This window comes from Rhinichthys klamathensis, unplaced genomic scaffold, assembly GCF_029890125.1.
Source record: "Rhinichthys klamathensis goyatoka isolate OS25496 unplaced genomic scaffold, OSU_Roscu_1.1 h1tg000758l_1, whole genome shotgun sequence".
In the NCBI taxonomy this organism is placed as follows: Eukaryota; Metazoa; Chordata; class Actinopteri; order Cypriniformes; family Leuciscidae; genus Rhinichthys; species Rhinichthys klamathensis.
This window is the reverse complement of record NW_026607163.1, coordinates 232,501-245,000: the sequence shown is the minus strand read 5'-3', so window position 1 is coordinate 245,000 and position 12,500 is coordinate 232,501. Positions and strand designations below refer to the sequence as shown.

Sequence of the window (12,500 nt, the reverse complement as noted above, 5' to 3'; positions counted from 1 at the left end):
TGATTTTTCTTCATCTTTACTGTTGTTTTTTACTATGACATCATAGACTGCGGGAGATCTATTAAGCTGTATTCACTCACGCATCTCTTTTGAAATAAAAGAAGTAATGCGGTGTGTCCTGTCCGTTTAATCCCTGGCTTAAGACATAACTGGCTGTGTTTACGTTAATTTTGCACAAGTACATTAAACCACTACACGGAGTCGCACAGCCGCATGCGCGAGCAGTCTCACGGTACTGATCCACTTTTGCTACACGACTGAAGCGTGGTGTCGCACCCTCTCCACATTTGTAACGGTACTGATCCACTTGTCCGTGCGACACTTCAGTCGCGCCGCACTCCACTTTATTCCTATGGGTGACGTCACGCGACTTTAACGCGCCCGCAAAGCATCCCGGGAAGGCGGCGCTTCATTTGGAAAAATGCTGCGCGTCAAAAAGCTGGCCGATGCCCAGCTTTATGCAAATGAATCCGTCAACTATCCAATAGAAGTAGAGCATATGTAGACGGGAGGAAGTCTCTCGCAGGTCCTCTGTTCTAGACTGGCCGCTGGCTCAAAACCACGCCCATAGCGGTAAACTTGAGGAACGCCCATCAAAGTACAAATGTGGGGAGGCGTCGCGACACCACGCTACAGTCGTGTCGCAAAAGTGGATCTCTACCGTTACAAACAAAGCGCGCGTCAGCGTTTGAAATTGAAAGCAGCCTTCTGTTAGTGAGGTTCATATTTTAAATATAAAGTCCACTGCATTCCAAACCACATAAATGATGACTTCGTAGAGCATTTGTAAGGAAAAGACCGACGGGCGAGACAGCACACACACTTCAAGTGTAACATCAAAGAAAGCGCGCGTCTCTCACAGCGTATCCTGTGCAATGAAGCCTGTGAATGTCCTTGTAATTCGCTTCAACCTTTCCGAACTTTATGAAAGATTATTTTACGGAAGGTTCGAGTGGTGTATGTGTGTGAGGAATTGGAAGCAAGCAGAGTACGGGTGTTAAAGCAAACTCGTCATCGCACATCTGGTTAAAAACTAAGCTCAGAATCGTTGGAGAGAGAATCGCGATGCATCGATGGATCGATTTTTTCTCCCACCCCTAGAATGCACACACTTCTTTGCAAATATTAAGGATGATTTGAGAAACGCACCAAAGCGACTGAGAAAAACTGTAATAAAACACGGTTGAGTGTGTTTATAAAGCATTCTTAAATACGAGGACTCAGGAAATGTTCATGTTGTCAAGTCAAGTCATCTTCATTTATATAGCGCTGTTAACAATGGAGATCGTTTCAAAGCAGCTTTACAGAGATAAACATACAATTTACGGTAACAGAGATTGTTTTGGCTTTATATGTGTGAGAGAGATTGGTTGTAATACCAGTGTAATACCCATGTCATTAATACACACACACACACTCAAACACACACACACACATACACTCACACACTCAAATACACACACACTCAAACACACACACACACACACTCAAACACACACACACACACACTCTCACACACACACACACACTGTACTCACGTTTCTTGTTCCCTCTAGAGAACTCAGTGCCAAATCCACAGGCCACAGAGAGGAAGGTGTCGTCCTCTTCCTCAGAGCTCGTGAGGAACGGAGAGAAAGATCCTCTCTCGCCCTCTTCATCATCATCATCACACTCTTCCTCCCCGCGAGTGAAGGAGCAACACAGCATGAACGTCATCGTGCCGCTCATCAAACCCTCCGCCGGTGTGTAACACAACACACACACACACACACACACACAAACACGTGAATACTGTCCTGAAACATTTCACACACACACACACACACACACACACGCTCACTCTCTCTCTCTCTCTCTCTCTCTCTCTCTCTCTCTCACACACAAACACACACACACACACACTCTCTCTCTCACACACAAACACACACACACACTCTCTCTCACACACACACAAACACACACACACACTCTCTCTCACACACACACAAACACACACACACACTCTCTCTCACAAACACACACACACACACTCTCTCACACACACACACACTCACACACACACACACTCTCTCTCTCTCTCACACACGCACACTCACTCTCTCTCTCTCTCTCTCTCACACACACACACACACACACACACACACACTCTCTCTCTCTCTCTCTCTCTCTCTCTCTCACACACACACACACACACACACACACTCTCTCTCTCTCTCACACACGCACACTCACTCTCTCTCTCTCTCTCTCTCACACACACACACACACACACACTCACTCTCTCTCTCTCTCTCTCTCTCTCTCACACACACACACACACACACACTCTCTCTCTCTCCTCATCTGAGTGTTTCCTCTCTCTCTCCTCAGTGGAGGATGTGCAGAGTGTGCAGATCGTGTGTGTGTGGTGTCAGAAGGAGGGCATGAAGCGCTACTCTCTGCTCATGGGCTCCGAGCTCAAGAGCTTCTGCAGTGAGAAGTGTTTCGCTGCGTGTCGGCGCGCTTACTTCAAACGCAACAAGGTACAACCCGTCAGGAACCAGATCTCACTGAACACACACATCACACACCATTTATTAGACCTCTAGATACTGCAAGTGACCATCAAAACACCTGTATATGTGGATATATGAACGCCATCACACACTAGAAACACTGAGTTTACTGAACTACATCACTGACTGCACACACACACACACACACACTGTTTGTGTTTGGTGAGCTGCTCATTCCCACAACAGAGAAAGAGTCAGTTTGAAACACAGAGGATAGTTTATCCTGACTGAGACGAGCTCGAGCCTGTGTGTGTGTGTGTGTGTGTCTGAGAGAGAGAGGTTTCAGCTTACAGTGCATACTTTACTCACAGAACGCTCCGGTTACATAGATACACACACACACACACACACAGTCACTCTCACTCTCTCACATACACACACTTACACACACACACACTTACACACACACACACACACACACATACACACACACACTAACCCGACCCCTAAACCTACCCATCACACGCACACACACACACTCTCTCTCTCTCTCTCTCTCTCTCTCTTTCTCACACACACACACACACACACACACACATACACACACACACACACACACACAGCACTTAAACATGTCAGTGTCATTCAGAAGGTATAAAATATCAAGCCAAGTTTCAATTAACGCAAAGAAAGATGATAAAACAATAGATGCAGTGACTAACGTGACTGAGACTCAGAGTGTGTGAAGTTGGATTTCTAGTGACTGTGTGAAATCACATTAACTAACTCACACACACACACACACACACACACACACAGACAATCTTCAGCAGGTTTTTTCTTCAATTTACCATCAATGACTCCCTGATTTGATCATTTCAGTGTCCAAATACTTTCTGTTTCAAACGAAGTACTTGAGATTTGTGTGTGTGTGTGTGTGTGTGTGTTCCTCAAGGCTCGTGATGAGGATCGTCATGGCGACCAGTCTCCGCCCCCCGGGCAAACGCTGGACACGCCCACAAGACTTCTGCTGAAGATGAACAACAACACGCGTGTAAACAAACACACACACACACACACTGTGTTCTAGCGATGGCACATTCATCATGTGATGTCCAGTTAAAATAATATATACATTACCAGTCAAAAGTTTTGGATTGGTATGTTTTTGAAAGAAGTCTCTTCTGCTCACCATTTATTTTATTAAAAATACTAAAAACAGTAATATTGTGAAATATTATTCCAGTGTAAATCATCTGTTTTCTATGTGAATATACAGTAAAGTGTAATTTATTCCTGTGATCAAAGCTGAATTTCAGCATCATTACTCCAGTCTTCAGTGTCACATGATCCTTCAGAAATCACTCTAATATGAGGATCTGATGCTCAAGACACAGCTATGATTATTATCAGTGTTGAACTATATCAATGTTAGCTATATATTCACATAGAAAACAGCTGTTTTACATTATAATAATATCCAAAACTTTTGAACGGCAGTGTAGCTCTGAGGGAGAGTAAATGGTGATGATAATAATAATAATATATTTATTATATCATGTGACGTTTATGTAAAGTAATGAGTGCTTCTCTCTCTCTCTCTCTCTCTCTCTCTCTCTCTCTCTTTCTCTCCCTCTCTCTCTCTCTCTCCCTCTCTCTCCGCAGGTGTGTGATTGGTGTAAACACGTGCGTCACACTAAAGAATATTCGGGTGAGGAGCGACTGCAGTTCTGCAGCACCAAATGTCTAAACCAGTACAAGATGGACGTGTTCTACCGGGAGGCTCGTGCCGCGCTCACCAGCGCCAAAGACGAGGAGAACCGGCCCAAACCGGTCATCGCGGAAAACCAGACACTTCTGACCCCGGAGGCTTGGGATTCTCCGGCCAAAATCCCCCCAACGGCACCGTCATCATCTTCATCATCATCATCACTGCGAACACCCGTCTCGAAGATTCAATCGCCGCCTTGTTTTACACTCGAGAAGCCACGCCCACCTCACATGCCCCTCCCCTTTGTGCGCCCTCCCCTTCACGCACAGGCCTTGCGAAGCCCCGCCCCTCATCCTGTTAGCCCCTCCCACAGGGCGTCGTTTGCTCCGCCTCCTTTCCTGCACCCATACACACCTTTCCACCCGCCATTCCCTCCTCAAATGCCTTCGCCGTGGCCACAGCCCATGATGTTAATGCCATATCCCGTCTTTGTGCCAATCCCGATTCCCATTCCCATTCCCATCCCGATTCCCCATCAAACGCCCCACATAGGAGTGATTCGAAGCCTGCAGGACACTGAGTTTAGTAAGCGCACACCTGATCCGTGTCACTCAGAGGAGATTAGTGAAAATAGAGTGAAGATCGAACAATGTGCTTCCCCTTTTCCCTCAGCATCGGAGCGGCAAGTGATCCGGTGTCTCCGGAGAATCCCGGTGAAAGAGGAAGATCACGACACTCACATTCAAATTAAAGCACTTTACACGCCCGTGGTGACATCGACTTCTTCCGCGTCATTGGACGGCGGAGTCGTTACTCCCGCCTCTTTGTACTCATTGGCTCGTTCGACCGCCATACAGGCCGCCTCGCTCTCATTGGACGGCAGTAGCTCCGCCCAGATTCCCTCTCCTCTCTCTGATTGTGAAGATGTGAAGGAGAACAGCTGTCTGGGTGGGCGGGCCAATCAGCAGCAAGCAGACTGCCAGAGCGACCAATCGAAAGAGAGCGTTGGGGACGAGGAAGCGAATCAGTGTGTAGAGCACACGTACGCGCGGGCCGTGTGTGAGAAAAACACACGAACACATTTACACACTCAAACACACACCTGTGAGTGCGAGAAGAACACACACGCAGATGCACAAACACATTTACACACTCACACACACACCTGGGAGAAGAACACACACACAGATGCACCGGGATCTGAGGAGAACGATCCAGAGCCGCCCGTCAAGAGACGATGCTTGAGAATCAGAGAGCAGAACAAGTGAGGGTGAGTGTGTGAACACACACATGCTCATCACTCGTGTACAAATACTCTGTTTTTACAGAATGTCATATATATAAGGTTCAGTACCATGGTATTTATCATCACTATACCATAGTACTGTTAACGGCAAACTAGCTAACTCAACACAGACCTGTACATGCATTAAATTGTCCATGCTGAGTGTGTGTGTGTGTGTGTGTGTGTGTGTGTGTGTGTTTGTGGGTTTTCCCTCAGAATGGCGCCGGATGGAAACTCAATCCGTGTCGTGCCTCTAAAGTTGCATTAGCAGTGAAAAGAGCAGGAGAAACCAGAGACGCTCACGAGAAACACACACAATCCTGCCTGTTAGAGGAACGTGTGTGTATGATTGTGAGTGTGTGTGTGTGTGCGTGTGTGTGTGTGTGCTGCTCCAGATGTTGTTTCTGGAGGTTCTTCTGCATCTCATATTTCAGTTGAAATGAGCAGGTTTTATAGACCCGAGCCAGAGTGAGGATCTCTCTGTGTGTGTGTGTGTGTGTGTGTGTGTGTGTGTGTGTGTTACAAAAGAAAGAGATCTGAGATCAAACGTTCCTCCAGTAACATGTTATCTGGTCTTTAATAACGTAAGAACAAAAACATGGATCATGGAATGTTTCAGTTGATGTTTGTTTTTAAATGTAACAGTTTTTAAATGTTTCTTGTTTCAGAACGTTCAGATTCAAAAGTAACGTTCCATAATGTGTGAGAATGATACAGTGTCACTGTTCCCGTAACGCTCACAGAACCAAGTACACACACTTTACAACATTTATAAAACTCAGAACACATTAGTGTCCGTCAGGAGTGTTTCCCGCTGTGTTAACCGATGGAAAGTTTCCCTGTTTTTGGTGGCACTTTCCCAAAGCTGACAGAAACAATGGCAGGCCTTCATGTGGATCCTGAAGCTTGATTTAAAGATGATGGCTGATGTGGGATCAGATTCCTTTCAGATAAAGCCGATCAATCGTATGATGATCTTGTTTGAAGTGTGTGTGTCTGTGTGTTCAGTGTTGATTCTGGTTTTATTGCTGTAAGTCGATCCGTTCGCTCAGGGATTCACCGGAGTCACGACTGGGACTCTCATCCTGTTACTCTCTCTCTCTCACTCTCTCTCTCTCTCTCTCTCTCTCTCTCGCTCTCTCTCTCTCTCTCTCTCTCTCTCTCTCTCTCTCCTGCTTTCTCAAGGGTTTATTAGCAAAGCTATTGTGTTTTTTTCTTCATTATATTTTTGTGCTCAAACACAGACGCCGTACAGCGTGTGCATCATTTCTACACTAGGTGGCGCTAGAAGTCGTTTTTACTAATAGCCTAGAATTCATTTTCTCTGGTCCATTTGCAGTCATATACTTAAATTAGAGCTGGGCGATTTTTTCCCCTAAAAAAATCTGATTTACGATTCGATTCGATTTTTTTTAAATCAAGTAGAATTTCTATAACTCCGTGTGTTGAACTGATAATCACTCTTTTGTGTGTTAAACACAATCTGCTTAATACAGACAACTTCATTATAAAGAAAAAACAACAAATCCAAAAAATATATGATCATAATCTATGACAAAAATGCTATTATAAATGAGATAATTCAGCAGTAAAATTTAGTCTAGAAAAATCACAAGTGCACAATAATTGTATAAAATCTGAACATTTAGTGACAAAAACATTTAGTGGGGAACAAATAAGAGCACCAAATCTGGTAAAATGTTACATAATGCTCATGAAAAACAAGAAAACAAAAAACAAAAAGATAAATTATTATATAGTCTACTATAAAATTGAGACATGTTTTAAATGTATAGCACAGCTGTTTAATGAGGCAGCAACATATGATAGATAGGACAGAACAAGAAATTACAGTTTTTAACCGTCGCTAGGACACATTTCTCATAGGTCACTTTTTCAAAACTCTTCACACAGTGAGCACAACAGAAGTATATGTGGGCTAAACTGTGGATCATTTATCATTGCTTTGGCACAAAATGCATTCAATGACTACATCTTTCAAATTACATTAATTCTTTTCTCACTTCGACACAACAACCGCCAAAACTCTGTGCACACGCTTACACACTGTTTTCAAAACTGTTAAACTTAAGTTCAAAACAATAACATAATACAAAACTGAATAAGACAGCATTTTGCCACATTTCTACAGTAATATTGTAATGAAATATATTTCAAATCTAAAAATGAAATAGTATAAAAACAATTGGACATTTGGACCAACCACAGCTGATTCCTATTGTATCTGAATCAGTGGATGGTGTGTATACAAATTTTTGTACTTTGGAATTACTCCAAAAACATAAAATATATGTCGTATTGAAGCATAGGCTACTGCATCATGTCTAATTCATTCTAGTCACATATATTGCAGTGATTTCTAAACAGTAGAGAGGTAGAAGAAAGAAGGCATTTACAGAGGAAAACATTGTATAAAGTTTCCTGTTGTTAGTGTTTTTTAGGTCATTGTTTTGTGGGTGACAAAGTGTGTTTGTCGGCTGTCAACCGTTGCTAGTGTTCTGGAAGAATGTGTTGATTTGAGACATGTACGAAGTGATTCTGTAGTTTTAGTGCATTTTGAATGTGAAATGAACTGCTGTGCCGAGCTGGAAGTTGGTTAGGAGAACTGTGTGAAGAGTTTTGAAAAAGTGACCTAAGTATTGAGAAATGTGTCCTAGCGACTGTAAAAAACTGTAATAATCTTTCATAATGCGCAATGCGCATCCTCCCGAGCGCAGAATGATGCGCTTGAAGCAACACGGAGTCACAGCGCGCCGCGTGTCGAGTCCGCATTGAAAAGTTCAAAACACAAAGGAAATACATATTGATGCGTACAGTATCTATCTATGCAATCGTTTATGGAGCCTTTTTTTTTTAACAGTTTTAAATTGCAGTTACTGTGCGCATGAAGAACAATTATAGTGCTCTGACTCTACTCTAGTGTTGCGAACAGACACCCGGTAGAAAGTAACATGATTTAGTTACAGCAATAAAGTCCAGCAATATAAAGTTGTTTTATGCGAAACCATAGAACTTTATCTTCAGATCAAGTATAATAATAGTAACATTGAATCATCTTGGAGAGAGTTTCATCGTGTTGACTGTCGTACCCGAACTGCGCCGCAGGGAGCGTGCTACGGAAACACTGAAGGAAGATTTGGCGAATGCAAAATGAATGTACGCTATGAGGGGGAGAAAAAAATAGATTTTTTGAAAATATGAATCGATTTGACCTACCAACTCGATTTTTAAATCAAATCGATTTTTTTCCCAGCCCTAACTTAAATGTAACGGTTTTTAAATGTTTCTTGTTTCAGAACGTTCAGATTCAAAAGTAACGTTCCATAATGTGTGAGAATGATACAGTGTCACTGTTCCCGTAACGCTCACAGAACCAAGAACACACACTTTACAACATTTATAAAACTCAGAACATATTTTTTGTCACTTATGATTACTTCCCGCTGTGTTTACCGATGGAAAGTTTCCCTGTTTTTTTTTTTACTAGAATTAATTTTTAGAATTAATTTTCTTTTCAGGATTCTTTGATTAATAGAAAATTGATTTAATAACAGAATTCATTTTAAAAAAATGTAACAATGTAAAAATCCTTATCGGTCACTTTTGATCTATTTAATGCATCATTGTTGAATAAAATATTAATTTCTTTCAAGGTAAATCTTACTGACCCCAAACAAGCGGTAGATATCTGCTCACGTCTGTGTTTACGGGACACTATACAGAGCAATTTAACATGCGTTTTCTTTTAATATGTCATATTAGATATGATATGATAGCATTTCACACATTTGTTCTGCTCTCTCGGCTGTTTCAGGAGTGTGTGTGCCGTGGTGAAATGATGGAGACGAGGGGTGTGTGTGAACTCACGTTTACTCTCTGAACGACACCACAGTGCCAGTAAAGCCGAACCAGACGCCCGGCGCAGAGGATCATGGATGTCACAGATCAACCGTGTGTGTGTGTGTGTGTGTGTGTGTGTGTGTTTGTGTGTGTGTGTGTGTGTGTGTGTGTGTGTGTGTGTGTGTGTGTGTGTGTGTGTGTGTGTTTGTGTGTGTGAAAGTCTCTGTGTATTTTCCTGCTGAGCTCATATAAAGCCAGGCATTGTTCCGTACTGCCAACCCATATGTGTATGTGTGTGTGAGAGAGAGTGTGTGTGTGTGTGTGTGTTCAGCTGTGGTTTAGGATTACCTGACATACTGGCGCTTTTGGCTACAGGGCATTTTTAGACTTCGCCTAAAGAGTGCCAACTGCGCACAAACACACACACACACACACACACACACACATCGGTATATTCAGCTCCTAGGCGTTTAGTAAAACGTGTTTGCGGGAATTAAATATGCAGGAATATCTGAGAAATTCTTGCTTTTTAACCCTTGATGGTTTATTGAGTGCCTGTTATGAGTTATTGGCCAAAGTGATGAATGATGATGTTTGATGCCGTTGCCAACAGACACTGATTCAGAGTGAAGAAGCAGAAGGTTTCACAATGTTCTTCATGATCTTAACAACTTAAAGAGGGCCTATTATGGGTCTTATTGTTGTTGTTTCTCTACTAGAACAGGTTTTCCTGCTTGAATGTTGATTATTTTCCTCATATTCTCCATTGTTGCGGCTCCTCTCTTCCCAGTCTGTCAGTAACGCTCTGTTTACTTCCTGTCTCTATGAAGCCCCTCCTTCTGAAAGCACACTGTGCTCTGATTGGTCGGCTGGAGCAGTGTGTTGTGATTGGTCGAGCGCTTTGAGTGTGTTTGGGAAATGTCCCGCCCCTTTCCATAACCACCAGTTTAACACACTACTAACTAACTCAACCAGGCCCCGCCCCTTTATTCTGCGCATTGATTATTATAATGAGGAATATTGTGAGGTGTTCGTTCCCGGGAGAAACTCAAGACTACAATGGAGGCGTTTCAGGAGTTCAGAAACACTGACACTGATATAGAGAATAATCTATTTTTCTTGCTCAAACAGAAACATTACACACTAAACACAGATGAACATGGAGAAAAGGCAGAATATGAGAATTGATTATGATTCATGTTCCTCCGTCAACAGTGTTTAAAAGCTGATGAACATCAAAGTAAGCAAAGCGTAATTCACATTTGTGTTATTTCATAAAGTTGGCATGAAGTGAAAATTCACCCTGTCAATTTTCTAAATGCATGTTATTGTGAACGATTCATCTGTGTGTTAAAAATGTTTTGACATGGTAATGTTTTATCAAAATTGTCAGACTTCTCCTAAACCCCGCCCCTTCAAGCTCACGCTCATCTGCATACACGTTTGAGCCACGCCCACATCTCAACATCCAATCAACAACATGCATTGAAACAAGATTTACTCTTGTTCGATAATCAGTCGCACAAGATCCATTCGAAGCATAATGTTAGTGTAAAAAAAACATTGTATTACCATGATATCACACACACGTTTATATGATATTACATGATATTCAAAAGCACTTCTAAGAATACCATGGTAGCGTCTCAAATATCAATATTAATACAATCAATGCCATAAACAACATCAAACAGTGCTGATTAAATGAGTAACGCGTGCCTATTATTAATGCTCAATATTTCACACTAGTGCCAACTGATGCATTTACACAAGGCCAAACTAATGAAATATCGGGGGAAACATAATTATAAATATCTTCATGCTCTTTTACGTTTATTTCATTGTGTATGTTTTTATTGCATCCATCCTGATTTTTATTCGATGTTTTTTGGATGTTTTCCATTAATTTAAATGTGATAAATGCTTTAGCATCGTCAGTATAATGACCTGTTATGAAGTTCACAGGATCAGTGTCTGTGTTATGTCATTTTATGAACAGAGAATTATGCTAATGACTAGATTTGTTGATAATAAAAACCCTAAACATCACAGTTTTCATGTCATTTCTTAGTGTGTGTGTACATGTGTGTGTATATCTCCTATTGATTTCCCAATAGATTCCTGGAAGACATTTAATAATTTAAAAGCGACTAAATATCTGACATTAACAACAAAAGGCTAAATGTACTACTAACTAAATCAAAGGGCTTTACATTTTTTTAGTTCGTAGAGACAGAATTAATAAAATTATTTAAATACTTAATATAACTATTGAAACCAACATTCAAAACCACTGCTAGAAAAAAAGGATTTCTGCTCAAATTGAGACCCGAGCCTCTCATTGGTTCTCTCGCCTGTCAATCAAAGAGCTAGGCGCGCCACCGTCGCGGTCTCGTGCGCGCGCAGGGACAGCTGTCATCGGTGCACGAGAGGAGCAAACCATCAAATAGCTTCATCCGTTTACGGTACGTTAACAATTCATAATTAATATTAATTCCACTATGTCCGCAAACCTTTATGTCTGTTTTTCGTGTGAAACGGGGAGAATAACCGGTTATTTCTGTGAATTTAGCTTGAGATGATAAACTAACAATCAAATATTTCAGATATGGCTTTTTGTTATGTTATGTGTTATGCATATGAATGCAGCTCTGACAGAACGACAATTATGTATGATATTATGCATTGCAATCAATGATTATAATATTAGAATATTTATATTATAGTAAATATCTGTTTATAGGTGTTTATTTATTCAATAATGGTGTGAGGGTTTTAGGGGGACAGTGATGTTTGATGTTATTAATAATATTAGAATATAAAAATCATAAAAGTAAATGTTTAAATGAGCATGTTAGGCTATATAATGAATGTAATGCTAGAGAATATGACAGATGGGGAATGAAGAGATGCTGGTAGTTATAGACCTGCATGCACAAACATGTGTGAAAACACCATCATCTTCATCATCATCTTCATCTTCATCATCCTCTTTGTGTGTGTTTGTTTTCAGAGTGTTTTTTTATTATGATACACAGATTATTGTTATTATGTGTAGTGTAACACAAGAAAAGAAAATAATCAGTGTGCTGTTGTCCAAAACCAGCTCTTTTGTACTCAAATATGTGTGTGTGTGTGTGTGTGTGTG

General features: G+C 41.4%; 2 protein-coding genes across 2 annotated transcripts in view; both read left to right on the top strand.

Annotated features, from left to right (window-relative positions):
* Positions 1 to 10,408, top strand: part of sobpb (sine oculis binding protein homolog (Drosophila) b) — a 16,322-nt gene extending 5,914 nt beyond the window's left edge. The window contains exons 3-7 of the mRNA XM_056242835.1: positions 1,557 to 1,742; positions 2,371 to 2,522; positions 3,451 to 3,549; positions 4,161 to 5,476; positions 9,327 to 10,408. Coding sequence (XP_056098810.1) covers positions 1,557 to 1,742; positions 2,371 to 2,522; positions 3,451 to 3,549; positions 4,161 to 5,474 — 1,751 coding nt within the window. The 3' untranslated portion in view covers positions 5,475 to 5,476; positions 9,327 to 10,408. The remainder of the gene's footprint in view (positions 1 to 1,556; positions 1,743 to 2,370; positions 2,523 to 3,450; positions 3,550 to 4,160; positions 5,477 to 9,326) is intronic.
* A 1,276-nt stretch (positions 10,409 to 11,684) lies between these two features.
* dpysl5b (dihydropyrimidinase like 5b) overlaps positions 11,685 to 12,500 on the top strand; it is a 23,733-nt gene continuing 22,917 nt past the window's right edge. The window contains exon 1 of the mRNA XM_056242836.1: positions 11,685 to 11,817. The gene's annotated coding sequence lies outside the window, so the exon portion shown is untranslated. The remainder of the gene's footprint in view (positions 11,818 to 12,500) is intronic.